At 42.2% G+C, this 16421-nt stretch overlaps 1 protein-coding gene across 2 annotated transcripts in view; it reads right to left on the bottom strand.

The window, feature by feature from the left end:
- foxp2 (forkhead box P2) overlaps positions 1–16421 on the bottom strand; it is an 89025-nt gene that overhangs the window by 56053 nt on the left and 16551 nt on the right. For both annotated transcript variants that reach the window (XM_026326756.1, XM_026326757.1), the window contains exon 3: positions 772–958. In XM_026326756.1, the coding sequence (XP_026182541.1) occupies positions 772–948 (177 nt within the window). In that variant the 5' untranslated portion in view covers positions 949–958. The remainder of the gene's footprint in view (positions 1–771; positions 959–16421) is intronic.

Raw genomic sequence — 16421 nt, 5'->3', positions numbered from 1 at the left:
AACAAATGAGTCTTTTAAAAGTGTCCCGGTCAAAGGTTTCCCTGGCACTGTGGGTCTGTAGTTTGAGCGTCTGAATGTGTGTGAGTGCCGAGTTAGGAGGCCCTCTGGTGGATACAGAACTGCCATGACAGACAGATACACACACACACACACACACACACACACACGCACACACACATTACACAAACCGGTCCATACGATGCTCCAATACACGTTCTTTTGCCGTTCTCTTTCCTGCTCTCTTTCTTATGCACACTCACACATGTACACACACACACACTCACTCACTCAGTCGCTCACTCACCCACTCACTCACCCACTCACTCACACACACACACACACACACACACACACACACACACACACACTAACTCTCTCACATGACTTCATATGGCAGCAACGAGCTCTCTAAAAAACACAAAACTAAAATGTCAATGTTAAAAAAACAACAAAAACTACAGCAGTCACTGCGAAATCATCAGCCTGGAGGCAGAACATGCCAACAGCACAACAAACTAAAGAGAACATTTACCAACAACACAAACACCCCATTATACAGACTGTGTTTTTTCACCCACATACAAAAAAACACAAAAAACAAACATAAAAAATATATACAGCATAGTATTTCATTGTGCCTCCTGCCTATGTAGAAAACCCCAGCGCTGCCTGAGAAGAGAGCGGAGCAGAGCAGAGTGGGAGAGCGAGGGGGAAACAGAGTGAGGGAGAGAGAGCGGCACAGAGACGAGACGGGGGAGAAACACAACTTACCTGCTGTTGTTGCAGATGCAGCAGCTCGACTGTGCTTACTTCGCTGCTCGTGTCACCAGCGCTTGATCTCCCATCTCTACTGCCAGCCTCTAATTGGCTGCTGCTTAGGGTGCTCATTCCATTTTGACTCATTGAACTGTTGCTTATTGTCTCTGTGGCCGACTCCTGCATCATCATGATTTAAAACCTAGAAGTGATTAAGAGGCACCGGTTAGGGCTCTTCTTGTTACAATTCCCCCCTTTTTCCCTCCTATATATATTTTTTTTACGCTTCCATTATCAAGCCCTCAGTCCCCCTCTGCAAATTAAAGCATTTAAAGAAGAGGGAGGGGGGAAAGAAGAAGGGGGAGATGCAGGAGAAGCAATTATGCATTCATTGTGTAAATGAAGCAATACAAAGAGATGCACATCCTGGTGCTATTATCAATGGAAGAGGCTTCTATATGTAGAAAATGATTCAATCTACTAAACTTTGAGCAGGAATCAAAGCATCTGTCTTTACAAAATACTCTTATTATTAATGTCTTTAATATTTTGAACTAAAAATATTTTTAGGCTCTAAATACAATAATAAACTTGAACATACATCTGATCCACAAATAAGCATATTCTTAATTCCTAATATCTCCATCACCACAGACAGAAAAACAGAAGCACGGGCTCTCCTAAAATATTTGCCATCTTGAAGCTGTCAGATTTTAGTGTGTGTCGCATCTGAATGAAGTTGCCTAATGACGCAAAGCTAATCATGCAAAATTAAAATTTGGTGGCAGGGAGGAGGAGGAGAAGGAGGAGGCACCAAATCACATGGTGCTGGGTTTGTGATGAACACTATAATGGGTTTGTCGTCTTTGCTGTGGCTAAATAAAATCTGCCTTGCAGGCTTCCATAGAGGCAGTACGCTCATATGTCATTTATTGGCTTGATCCCCCCCTTCTTTAATCAAACCTCATATATTCATTTATTTTTTTTTTAAATTAAAAAAATATATATATTTCTGCTCTTAACAGGACACAATTAAACCAGACATATGTCTGCAATAAAACTTTGTGTTAGGAAATGTAGAATTCAAGACAACATTTTAGATAATAGTAAACAGATACTGAATTAATCCTATCAGCACCTATCCGATATGGAAACAGGAGAGAAAGAAAAAAGGGGGGAAGAAAGAAAAAAAAAATCTATCACGAATATCACTAATGATTGTGCTAAAAACAGAATAAATTATGCATATTACCTACTCTCTCTCCAGTAATAAATGTTTTATCATTTTCCCTGCATTTAATGCTCTGTACCTTCGCTAGGGCAGAGAGGAGCCCCACAAGCATCAGTCGACACTCTCACGATAAATAGAAGACACTCACAACCAACAAACGGCAACTCAAAATGCATTCCAAAATCATGGATTTTGTGCTGTCCCTATTTGGAAAAATAATCAATCTTACTCTTTCTTGTTGAAATTCAGGAAAGCGAAGAAAATGTATATCATGATAATGATAAAAAAAAAAAAAACCTGCAACTGTCTCTACCTTCTGGACGAAGTTTGTTTTTAAAAGCTGGGAGGAACACCGTTTAATTTCTATCTCAACAACAGTTTTACCACTTTCACATTTCTAACACCAAAAATATGACAGTTTTTTTTTTTTTAAGTTGTAAGAGCAACCTAACACCCTTAATAATACACACACTTGCAACAAAAGAGGAACAAATGAATATTATGATAGTGAGTGCACATTTACACCCAGCCTACATAGGTACTGTGTATTCTTAGGCCAGTAAATACAGTTTTAATAGAAGTGTGTACACGTCCCTCACCATGTTTGTGTGTGTGTGTTTGACGAGGGGCAGATACAGGACAGGCCTTAAAGGATGTCCACAGCCAGGATAAACAGGATCCAGGCAGGGAGAACAAACAGGACTGAGCTGTTACACAGAGCAGGGCGACAGCTGCCCAGGACACAAGTAAATAGGGAAGACGCCAGGACAAGGCGTGCTTGTGAACAAACAGGCCCCTGTTTAACACCGCCCCGCTCACTACTGATGGAGAAAGACACAGGAAAAGAGACAGAGAGTGGGAGAGGAAAAAAGAGAGAGAAGGGAGGTGGAGAGGGTGTGGGGTGACAGAGAGAGAGAGACAGAGGGAAAAAAAACAAGAGAGTGAAAGAGAGAGAGAAAAGGAGAATGAGTGGGAGGGAGGGAGGTGGTGATGGTGGGGGAAGACTGGCACAATGTGACATCCAATCCGGTGATGAATCTCAGCATAAGAAACTCAAGGCTGCAGCCGAGATCAGCCGGCTAATAAGTATTCAAATTAGGCATAAATTTTACATGCCCAATGTTTAAAATATTCAGAGAAAGACTGTCTGATTGCCTTTACTACGATTTTATGAACATTCTAATGGAGCCTGGATCTCTCTTTTTCCTGCTTTCCTTCTTGGACCGGCGATGGATGTCCAGAAAACTTGAAGATATATGAGACAAGGAAATAAGGATTTTTAATAACATCTGAATGCAATGCAAACTACTGAAGAAGTCCAAGGAAAATTGCTGCTTTAATATTAACAAACTAATGAAATTTGCTATTAATGTGATTATTGATGAATAAAACAATATTACATTTTAAAAAAAATAATTAAGAAATCAGGCATCACAGCTTCAGTAAAATATAAAATAATAATCATGAGAATAATTTGGATCTAATATACAAACAATAAAAGCCCAATGTCAGCTAAATTTTAGTACTATAATCCATCCCTCCTCCGAAATAAAATCTGTGCAATATGTCTAACTGCAACATAATGATAATGCAGATATATGCAAAGTATATTCGCAGAGATCAGATGGTGCTTTAACCTTAATGACAGCGGTGAGATAAATTAATTAGCCATCTAAAGGCGGCATTCAAATCTGCCAATTAGAATGTCAATTAGAAACACAGCCAGGCTGCAATGATGAGTGGGCTACCGAGCTGCAGATCTGACTGTGGGGGTGATGGGACTGTCACAGACAGACACACATATACATACACGCACACACACGCAAATACTCGAGATAGTGACAATTTTCAGCACCTGAGGGTGTGACTGTATGCGAGTGTGCATCCACTTTTGTGTAGATGTGTGCCTACTACAGGTCTTTCATGCATTGCACCCTATCCCTGAGGGGTACCAGCCCTGACCTCGACGCTGCCTGTCTTAAACCAACTGGGTCGGAAGGAGCCACTCCACCTCCAGCTGCAATATTGGCTGGGACCCTTGCTCTGATCTGCGGTGGCGCAGGCAGCTCTAATGCTACACGAGCGAGGCTGCTGGCTTGCCTGCACGTGTGTTTGACATCCCATAATCTGCTGGTGTCCTGCATTTCAACACACCTGCTATTTGATGCTATTTCCTCAAGCCATAATCTTCCAAGGAGGGAAAACCTAGACTACTTATTATCGTGATCGGAAACAGAGAGGAAGACTGTTATTGCCCTGGTATTACGCTGGTAATTCTGTGGATGTATAGCTTTGGGAGGAAGGATGATAGTGATACTAAGTGTTTAGGTTGTGGGGAGGTGGAAAGATGGTGAGAAACAGAGATAACTCTGCACTCTCTAAATTTACTGTTGTCAACGATCGCTGATGGCTCCAACATTTCAAATAGGCTGAAAAGAAAGAAAGGCTTCTCCTGATGAAGCAAAGATAGACACAGTTCGACACTGTATTTGCAAAGCTTCAGGCCAACTCCAGCTTTTGTCTCATTCCTTGTGCAACCATACCCTTGCTTGCCATTCCTCTTCAGCTTGAGCAAATATTTACACTTGAATCTTGTGCTACGCAAAATCTGTCTCTTCCATCAGGTATGGAATCTGAGAAAGGGTCCTGACGACGCATTTGGCCCAGAGATTGAGAGAATTTCTTCTCTTTCTTCCGAGAAGTGCCACAACAAAGGTGTAAGGAGAATTGAGCCTTTCATTGCCTCACACACACACACTGTCTCTCTCTCACACATACACACCACACACACACACACACACACACACACACACACACACACACACACACACACACATATCATTAAAGGGGAAAGAAGCGGCCCTCCATCTTTGTTTGCGAGCTCTAAAAGCCCTTAATGTAGCCTCATTACCTGGCCTGTCTCCCGCTCTATCATGTGCAGTAAACACACACTATGACACTGGCCATCCATCTAGTGGGAATGCACAGCTGTCTGCTGTGCTCCAACACTGTCTGGGAAACTTAACACACACACACACACATACAGTCATACAGATGATATGTTGTTAACACACAACAGGCTTGACACTGGGTTCGTCCAGAGTGTCTGGGCTATCCATTTTCAGTATGAGGATGTTCTCCACTGTGTCTCCATCTAGAACACCAAACTATTCCCTCATTTTATATGCATGAGTTACACAAAACATTTTCATTAGGATGACAAAAAGAAAAGGGGGGGGAAAAAAGTGACCGCTAAATCTGTGATCCCAGAAGTCCGTTCATTATCAGTTCACATTTCAGGTGGCTGGATGGAATTCTTTTGGTTTGTGAGATCAAAATAAAAAAAAAAAATAATAGAAATTACATTTCACAGTCTGCTGACTCCTCACAGCTCTCTGATCAAGTCAAGATATGGTTACAATTTAAAATAATCACAGATTCTGTGCTTGAGTGAAATTAATTCATCATTGCCATAAGTTACTATGCATACAAAATAAAGAAGTAACTGCAAGGGCAAGGGCTCACATATTTAATACTTCAGATTGCTTAATAAATCAAAATGCCACATATGTGCTGACTAAAAAATTGTGCTTTAAACCACAGTATTTTAAAGTGATCAATTTAATCTAAAACCAAATAAAGTAGGGCAAAAAAACTTTATTAGAACTTTATCAGAAGCCTTTCATTATGCAGGGCAAACCATATGCATTTAATGAATGCTATGGCCATGTTTTTATTTTTTTTTGGCAGCAAGTTGTCACAGCACAAGCAGTTTACTACAGCCTTTAGCTTCAAGCAGTGAGTGTGGAATCGGGAGACGGAAAAAGCTATGTACGACACAACCCAGTCTGCCGGATTAAGTAAGGCAAGCCAGGAAGCCGTGCCTTAGAATTAAAAGCTTCCTTTTTGGCACTAAAGGGCCACCATAAAAGAGCATTAATGACTACTTCTTATAAACCTGTGTATGGTAATGGTTTCTGCTGTCTGATAGACAAATTTCAAAAGTGCTTCACCAGTGAATGAAGATTGCTTTGGAAAAAAGGGGACTGAAGAAATCATATTTACAAAATCAGGAGTGGGGCCAAATGAAAAGAGATGAATATGAATAATGGACTTTGCTTTTTTTGGGATTAGCATTATTCAAAGCAACAGAATCAAATGTGGTTATCTCCTGTCCAATGAGCCCTACACTGACAAAACCTCAGTCATATTTTAATTCTTCATTTGAGCCGACAATAAATTGTAGTTCTGTGATAGGAGACATTCACTCAAGAATGTTCAGAACTTAATTCTCTTCTATTTACAATAAGGAGATGAGACAGAATAAGATAAAAGACAGACTATTTGCCACAGTGTGTAAGTGTCCCTGAATGGAGTGTGAGTGTGTGTCATAGTCAGTGTTTGTAGAGTACAGAAAGGGAAAAGTGTAAAGTGCATGTTCAATTGTGCGGTCTGCACAATGTCTCCACAGAATCAAACGCACGAGGCGCTCATGAATAGTGTGCTATGATACCATGTTAATACAAATTCATTTTATATGAATACAACCAGCTCTGAAATACGACAATGACAAAACAGTTACTGTACATGGGCTATCCAATTACTAATAAAAAAATATATATGGTCGACCAACATTCAAACATTAAAGCAATAAGTCCATTTACGAAAAATAAGGATAATAATATATTAAGGTTTATCCAACTGCCCTTCCTGAAGAAAATACACTGCTTCAGTAATGAACACACACTTCTTAAAATCCTTACAGTAGTGCAGCACACCCCACACAGAAAGAGGAGGAGAGAGACTAGTTTTCTCCTGCTTTTAGGCTCGTCCCATATCATTTACATGTTAGCCATCAGGCACCTCATTCTGCTGAAACAGGAGACAGCCCCACTGCTGTGGGTGAGCAAGACAGTGACGAAAGCTGATCAGTCGGCTCTCATTTGCATATTTGCCAATTCTGTTAATTAACTCAGCCCACCTAATCAGGGCTAATTGACCTATAAAGAGCCGAGGCCTCATTGTCTCATCCAATCATCTTTACCAAGTGTAGAGGAGGTGCGCCAGTGAATGCAGGGTACTTCCGACATAACTGTATTTAGAGACCTCATACGTGGAAGTATTCCAGCTAGAAAAGACCTTTTCTTCTGTCCGATCGCGACTGAGCTGCTTTGACATGGAGCAAGACTTGGAAAACAAAAAGAAGAAAATGGACAAATTCTTTACATTGCTCTGGTGTTCTTGTCGATGGGAGAAGAGGAAAATCAAAGGAGCTAATGACAGTTGCTGGCCTGACTCTCCGGTCCTCTCCACAGCGCGGCACATCCAACGGACAGGCGCGGGGAGCCGGTCGTAGCCAGCACAGCTACAGAGACATAGCTCATTGTGACATTTTCAGTTATTTCTGGTTGATTAGGGCCATTATGTCTCCAGCTCTGATTTATGTTGTCATTCCCCCTCAGCAGTCCTGCATCGATAGATCTTAATGAATTGGTAAATAAGGGTGAAGATTGCAGTTGACAACACCGCAACATTCCTCATTCATACCAGACAAGATTTATGTAACCAATTAGGAGCATAACAGGGGGGGACTGGTCAAGAGAAAAATAATCTTTCCACAGGAAAATTACCAAAGTCTAACCCAGGACAAAATAGATAATGGGCAGTCTTTAACACCGGCTTAGTCACACTTTCTCCATGCCCGGTTGGGGGACTCTAAAACTGCTCCAAAGAAAGGATCACTCCAGCTCCTCTCAGGATTAAGAAATTGATTTTACAAAAATATACAGAGACAGTGTGTGCTGCGTGACTGCTCGACTGCACCTCTCCATTTTAACAACACACGACAATTCAAGCCACATCTGAATAATATTCAAACCAAAGATTATGATGGAATCAACAGATTAGAAATTAGGCTCTCTCCAACAAAGCACCACTTTCATATGAAAATGTTAAATTCAAGAAGCCACTCTGACCCCCCTTCAACCATCCAAAACAGAACCAATAAAAATTAGAAAGGCTGTGCATCTGTGTGTACTGTAGGTGTGATACATCAACTAAAAAAAATAAAATAAAAAATAATCATTTGCATTTTTTAATAGACTTTTTCCATTATTTAATTTCCCTACACTGCTTCTCCAGAAATCTGTTAGTAGACAAATAGAGGCCTCTTTGTCATTAAAAAAATTTTTTAGATAAAAGTGCTGATCATCAATAGCCAGAGACAGGCCAGGAAGACCCATAGGGCAGGAGTGAACAGAGGTGGAAAATTAAAGCAGAATGATACGTGAGCCGGCTCCTTTCAGCCTCTCTCCCTTCAAGCACATGCAAATGAGACCGTGCTGCTTAACTGCATCATTTATGTGGATAATAGCGGCATCATCATTACGGGAACTCAAATTAAATTACATCACAATTAGCATAACAAAGTGATTGGTTAAACTTTCAAAACAAATAACGCGGCTCTGCTAATGAACAGTGTTAATTGGCCAGTGTGCATTCTAAATAAAACATGTAGGTAAACATGTGTTTTAGGTTTAGTAAATTTTAAATTTTATTTCCCCCTTTTTTTTTTTTAAACAAAATTAGACTAATGTGGAAAGAAGAGGGGGAAAAAACAGAAAAAAGACTCAAAAATGAATACTGCCAGGGGGATTTGTAAGCTGAAATATAAAATGTGTAGCATTTAATTTTATTGCGCTTAAGAACCTATTATATGCCAGACTCTGGAGAACAATGTAAATTATCTGCCTTCAAAATGGAGTTTGGCCAATTCTCCATATGAACTAATCACATAGCTCATTATGCATCAGGGTATTAAATTATGAAGAGGAGTCCCTTTCACATTCCTGCACAAAGCCCTATGAAATGTTAATAATATGCCCACAATAGCCCAATACCATGCCTTGCTCACCCTCATCAATATTTAAGTAAACAAATTATCCAACTCGCCTTTGATAAAGATAATTAGTGCTTCACCGATTATCAGTCTTGTGACCTCTCTCCTCTTCAAACTAAACAGCTGCTCCTGAGAGTTTGGATTTTTTCCATACCAACACATGGGAGAAAAATAAGTCAAACTCCAAGTAAAAGCTTTGCATTCTCAAAACACATATCTTAAGCTGATTAATATCTAATTGCTATTAGCTTTGATTCTCTTCAACCATACTGCTGAATCTCTGTCCTTTTGATTTTAATGATCAGTGATTAGCTTAGCAACCAAGTAGCAACATCTAAAAAAAAAAAAAAAAATAACACCAAGACACACTGACCAACTAATAAAAGGACAGAAATACCAGTTAGTGAAGTCACACACATGCACACACTTATGCATACACACAAACACAAAGCCACATCAGTGCACACGTGCACACGTTCACTTGTACGCAAGCACACACACACACACACACACACACACACACACACACACACACACACACACACACACACAGGAGCACACACTGAGCCATTCATCAGCACTAATTAAGCAGCAGATTAACAGAGCCTGCAGACCAATGCTGCACGGTTACACAGTGGGACGACCAGCGGGGAAGGCAAGAGACACAGCCCGGCAATAAAACACAACCATTAAACACAGCCAAGAGCAGGGAGTTGACTATGAATGACAGAGGATTGATGGATGAGTGAATGGATGGATGATGGACAGAGAGATGGATGGATGGATGGATGGACAGAGTCTGCCTGACTTTTTTTTTTTTTTACCTGAAGGTGAGGAGTGCCAGAGAGCTTGACCAGAGAACAGAGTGCTTGCCTCTGCCACCGCCGAGGGTGTCGAGCAGCAACGGCCGCAAGTCGACTGGTGTCACCGCATGGAGAGGCAACACTATCTGTGTCATCACTTCAGCTGTGTTTATGGGGGATGGCATCATAAACAAGCCAGTTCCCCCCACCACCACCCAGCCCCCGCCCCAGTACCCCCCCTCACCCGCTCCCTCTTTCTCTCTCCCCTCCTCTCCCTCTCTCACCACCTCACCACCGTGCCATTCATGCATACCTAAATCACCCTCGCCCCATTAGAAAAAAAGAAAGCCCAGACGCCTCTCCTGACAATTATTCTATCATTTCCAGTTGTCACCGGGGCAATTATCGACCGGGGTCCCCTGTGCAGGTCAGACATGCAGGCCCGAAAGGAGAGGCTTGAGTTGGGGGAGAGGAGGAACAGTCCGGGAGAGGGGACAGTGGAGGGAGTGTGTATGTGAGTGCCTGTGTGTGTGAATGGAAGGGGGAGCTAGTGTACAAAATGGAAATTTATGACAAAGACTGGTGGCTTCTTTCTGTATCTACACTGGAAATAATTAGACCGTCATTTCTTATGCCTGACGCTTATGAAATATATCACAATAATGGAAAAACACTACTCATTTCATTTCCTATTTTATTGGAAAAGAGGCACAGCAATTATTAGTTAGATATCTATTTAACAGTTTTTTTATTTGGATAATTACTTATAAATCTGCTCTATTTATTTGAGTTATTTTTTTTAAATAAGTTTAAATAAAAATCTGTATATTTGGGTGCAAATCTGTAAGAGTGGCTGTGTGTGTAGTGTCGTTACTCTGTGTGTGGGTGGGTCCTGTGTGTGAATGAAAGAGTGTATATGTGAGTGTGTGAGGGGAGCTTCACACGGGGAGCGCTGTGACTCCTCGCAGGATGCTCACCGGCTCTCCCCTTGCACCATCGGCTGCACGCTTACCAGGCAGCTCGCGCTGCTCTCGCTCTACTTGCACATCTGCTTCTCTGAACACTTTCACTCTGTTTCTCTCTCTCTTGTGCAAGTGCACGCGCGCACACACACACACACACACACACACACAACCTGCCGAACTGGCTCTCCGCTCTATGCAGCCGGCATCGCTGAGATGAGAGGGGAACGGAGACAGAAGCGGGGATGGAGGACGCTGCTACGAGAGATGCGTTTGCCACAAAGGTATGTGTGTCTGCCTTTATTCTAGTGCAGTTCACTGCTTTGCCTTTCAGATCTGATTGTGTGCATGTCAAAGTGTCTGTGTGTGTGTGTGTGTGTAGATGTAAAGAGTCTGAATGGGATTAGTGAAGGGCTGAGCGGCAGTTGGTAGCCTCCACACCGTGCTCAGGCAGAGTGTATAGGGCTCTTAAAAACAATTAGCCATATCACATCCATGCATTACCAAGTAACACGCTATCCACAAAGCGCTGCTACAGCACCACAAGTACACATCCAAACAAAGTCCCAAAAAGTCCATGACTGCAAAGGAGAAAATGACCTACCTTTTAAACAATGAGAGAGAAATCCACTCTCCCCGATAAGAAGCATTTGAAGAAGTATTCTCAGAAGCCCAGAAGTATTAGTGTGTATCAAAAATGAAGAGGGGAAAATGCCACTAATATAAAATAGAGCTCAAAAAGTGGATAAAAATGGGAAAGGAAAAAGTAGAAACTAGCTGACGCTTACTGTCAAAGACATCACCAGAGAAGTATTTACTGTGGTATTTACAGTAGTGCGATGTGAGAGTACCTCTGCCTGGTCACGTCTGAGAGACAGTTGCCGTTTCAGTGCTGCCTAATTAAAACAAGTCAGGCAGCCCCGCTGGATTGTTTTGACGCCTGAGGACCAATAGTACACAAAAACCAGTGGCTTGATCGGTGGGGTAGGGGGGCTGGTCGTGGGGAGTGGAGAGGAGGGGGCAGAGGGTGGCGGGAGTAACTGTGTGCGTGTGTGTATGGGGGGGGGGGTTCAGAAGAGGTGCTTTCTAGAGGAATCAGAGAGGGGAGAGAGATGACAAAGGTTCAGAAATAGGGAGACCTCCACATGCCGAAAGCTGCCACAGTTTTTTTTTTTTTTTAGACAAAATACTAAGATCATGCTTTTTATGACTCTTTTGCCACTAAGTCATCACCACTATCTACACTCTGTACCTTTTTAAGCATGTACCTACAGTATCCACCTGGCCAAACTAAAAACTCAGTGTCAGTGCAGAGAAGACTCAGTGGAAATGGGAAAGAATTAATTTTTAAAAAATGAACAAGTCAAACATACAAGCTGACAAATATTTCACAGTTTTTCTCCATAGCCACGGATTTTAAACGCTTGGTTTACCACTTGATAAAAAGCAAACGTGTCTGTACAGAAGTGTTACATAAGTATTCAGATATCTGAGCAAGTCTCTCTTAATGAATTAGTTCAGTATCTCTAACTGGAACCGCAAAAACCGCCGGTCCCCACGGCCTTCTAAAGGAGCCGACGAAAGCTGAAGTGAGCGGAATTAAGATGGACTAGTCACAGATGTGTTGAATGTGATGTATCGACATGTTTCTGCCTACTGTAAACAAAGCACAACAGGCAATGAGATGGAACATTTAGGGCTAATGGTGTTTGCCAATCTTTTTGTCCATTTTTTTATTCCCTCCTCTTTCTCCTTTTCTCTCTCTCTCCCTCCCTTGCATGCCACAGATGTTTTTCTTAGTCGCTCCAACAGACAGGAATCTACTGGCAAGAAGAAAGGCTCGGTCTTCCCCAGGAGAGAGGAGTACAAAGCCCCCAGTCTGCACACAGCAGATGCAGAAAGCTGGTCCATCTGCCACCAGCTTGCTGTGCCACATGGGCCTGGGAGATTTAATGCAAAATCGGACTTTTTTTTTTTTTTTAACATTTGCCTACAAGAGTGTGCCATACACAGTCAAAAACAAACACACAACTGAATCCAGAAAAATGACATTCATACATTCTACACTAACAGACACAAACATGTGCAGGCATACACAGCATGAGGTTACAGAGAGTGCAAGAACTTTAAAGGTTTAAAGACAGGCATCCAGGGCAACTATGACAGATTTATTCAGGAAAAGATGTAGTCCCTAACGTGGGGTAAAGACCACTTGAACTCGCAGCTCTGAGAGTGCACTGGCATGATTTAACAGGCTCTGAATAACACATTATCTCCCCAGCTCCACTGGAGCATATTTCAGCTGTATGATATCATTATTAAGAGGCCAACACAGACCAAAAGATGTAGCATTTTCATTAGTGTCAACTGTCTGAGCTCTGAGGCAGAGAGGGTAAACACTAAACAATCATGGCAGAGTGAGAGAGACCGTGGGAGTTGAAGCAAGCAAGCGAAGGAGAGAGAGGGAGATGACAAGAGTGCAAATGCAAGCAAGGGAGAGAAAGAGACAGTAACAGAAAGAGGCAAAGGGGGCTAACATTAAACAACTGCTGTTAATTGCTCTAAGCATTCACATTATGCTGGTAATTTCTCCCATTTCTCTTTCAGCACTAAGGGCTTCAGGCTAGAAAGCTCCTTCAGCCCCTTTAATAAACTATTCAGAGTGCCTCACTGGAAAAGACAAACAAGAGGCCCCTGGCCTTAGAAACATTCGCTTCACTAGGGGGAATGCTATGCCTATTCCTACACATCAGTGTAGTGACAATTGTGTGCCTCCTCCTTTCAGGTATTTATTCCCTATGTCTCTTCTTACAGCGCTTTCTGCTGCCAAGGTCAACGGAGACAAACAGGCCCACCAGCGTCTTGATGTGGTGGCTGCAGAACAGTGAGAGGAAAAAGGGAGAGAAAAAGAGGTGGGGGTAGCCATGTGTAGTGGGTACAGTGGGGAGGGGTGATGGTGGCAGCAGCTGGTTACCAACCCTGGCAGGAGCAGCAGCAGCAGCAGCAGCAGCAGCAGCAGCAGCAGCGGGGGGAGCAGTGGAACCGAGATGCAGTGCAGCACCGAGACAACGATGGGGACGGATGTTGCTTTCCGTCTCCTGGCACTGCTATCGTTTCCACGGTTTACACACACACACGCACGACTACTAACTATTCTTTTTCAATTAAAGCCACCATGAAGTGCAGTGTCTGTGGGGCATTCGTCAAAGTCATGTGCCCATCAAAGTGGTATCCCTAATCATTTCTGGCACCGTCACTTCAATATCACCAGGCCAACACAAAACACATGCACTGTACATGCAGTGCCATAAGGTTTGTCAGCCATTAGGAACCACCAACAACCGTTAGCCAAAAAATGACATGCCTAAATGTGCAATTCAGCAAAATTCAAAAAAGCAAAATGATTGCATGAACTCTTTAATACACAAGAAGGACATAGGTTCTCAGAGGGAAAGATATTGTGGCTTTCCAGTGACTGCAAAGGGTGTATTTATTTGAGCCCAAGTGCATCACTGATGTTCACGTTGCATTGGGAGGTTATCCATTTGACTTCCCTTATCCATTCTCACATTTAAAAGCCAGTCAGACAAAATGAAGTGATTTCACCATCTGCTAAAATATGTTCAACTGCTCCTAACGACTCCCACACAGTGATAACCAATACATCCAAAGAGCAAAACACCAGACAGAGCAGACATATCAGCGCCATTCATTAGTTGTCACACAAATGTTCCACAAGCACAATTCATGAGCCACTTAGTCCTGACCACAAATACATAAATAAATAAATAACAAAGCCAAATAAGGCATAATGAAGGGGTAGGGCTCTTTTTAGTCCTGGGCAATGTTAATCACACAATATGTTGCTTATGGCCAGAGAGCAGAGACCATTACGGACTAGTGATTATATAAGTGGTTGGAAGGCAGCACCATTTTAATATACTGTACTTAAGCACCAGGGTATCCATGGCAACTTGCCTTGTACTGTGTATTCAGAAAATCCCTAATGAAATGCCTATTAAGTGGCTGATAATGACGGTGTCCAAATATGTTTGCATATGTGTTTCACTGCAAAAAGAGAAAGATGGTAGGAAGGGCAGATCCTACCATCACAATAATAAATCACAATACCATCACAATGATAAATATATTGATTCGATCTCTATATGGTCTATAAGTCAACAAAAAAAGTATTGTTGATGGGTGTGAATTGAGGCCTCACTGCCTTCCTCTGGGACTCTCCACATGTGACTTCCATTTGCGACTTTGGCCGAGTGCCCAACAGGACATCCCTGAGAGAGTGTTTGCTTGACTCAATATCAACAGCCCAAGTAAGCAGCTGGGGGTGGGGGGCCTCAGGTTCCTATTGAAAAAAGAAAAAAAAAAACCACTAGGCTGTACATTCATTGGGCCCAGAAATATCAACACACGCTGCAAGGAGCCACGCATAGCGCTCAGCAGCCTTCCACTGGTGCCTCTCCGAGCCTTAATGATACCTGCGCCTCCCCTCCAGCTGCTTCTGCTGATGCCGCTGCTACACACAGACGGCAGGCGGGCGGGAATTAAAGTATACATTACAGCAGAAAAATAAAAAGAGATCAAAATGACAGAAGTCAGACAGTTCAAGCTGACCGAGCCTCTTGAAGCGAAGGAGCTGGTAGACTAGCGACAGACACGCCAGGTTAAATTGGCCCTCTTATTTTCCCACCACCACAGACGCCTCCTACGCCCTACCAGCCCTTCCTTAAAAAAATAAATACAAAAGACAGAAAAAAAGCTTTTCTTCAAAAGCATATTTGAATGAAATGAGTTACTGAAATCAAAGACTCGGCTGGTAAATTTAAATACAAGCAAGTGCGGCTCGCAGCAGTTTACCTGTTATACAGCAGATAGAAATTAGATGAAAGAGCAGAGCAGGGTAGACAACTTCTCTTCTTAACAGCAGTAGATATTATCATACAGTAAAGGCAGTGGCAGTTTAAATTAGATTCTTACGCAGTTAAAAGTACACGCTACTGAGTTGTTTTTTTTATGTTCTTGGCCACTAAGATGTCATCAAGATGAAGGAACTGCTATAAAATGAGAGATACAACAGTCATTTCATGCATTCAGATTTCCTGTTAGGGATGAATCTGAAACCCATTTATGACAGTGATCTGTAGTGTCTGAGGATCCCACAGCTCCAGCTCTGCCAAAGAGATTATCATTCCCAGAACCATGGCTACACAGTTGAATGGCAGCAAGACAAGCTCCAGTGACACTCAAAAGAGCACAACACCTGTATATCCCTATGCAACAACCCCTATCTAAGGCCCAAGGAATCCTGTCAATGCATTTGCAAGTAGTAATGAAAAATACTTCCATGCAGGACGACAGAAAAATTCAACACTGACCATGAATTACATAATGGGGGAAGTTGTGGAATCATCTCCAAAAGCTATTGATATGTGGAGCTTTTGGTTCTTAGTGTTTAAGAGTGAACTTCAGAGTCCTCCGATTACCTCGGGCTTCTAACTTACTGCTGACACAGTGGCTATCCATTCATGACTAAAACACCATTCAGCTAGACATCAATTACACCTGAAAACCCTGATCAAATTAATTCAGGAAAATGGCATTCCAGCAAAGAATAATAAACTCATTATATGGAAATTTCAAACTCCTCTATTCTCCACACCGCGGCTAATTCAAACCTAATTTTTACTAGCCACTAATTTGAGGGTGAAGGGTGGGGGATAGGAATTACATCTGGAGGAAATTCATTGTGTGGA

The sequence above is a fragment of the Mastacembelus armatus genome, chromosome 23 (assembly GCF_900324485.2).
Source record: "Mastacembelus armatus chromosome 23, fMasArm1.2, whole genome shotgun sequence".
In the NCBI taxonomy this organism is placed as follows: domain Eukaryota; kingdom Metazoa; phylum Chordata; class Actinopteri; order Synbranchiformes; family Mastacembelidae; genus Mastacembelus; species Mastacembelus armatus.
The sequence above is the reverse complement of the archived record's forward strand: the minus strand, read 5'-3'. Positions and strand labels throughout refer to the sequence as shown.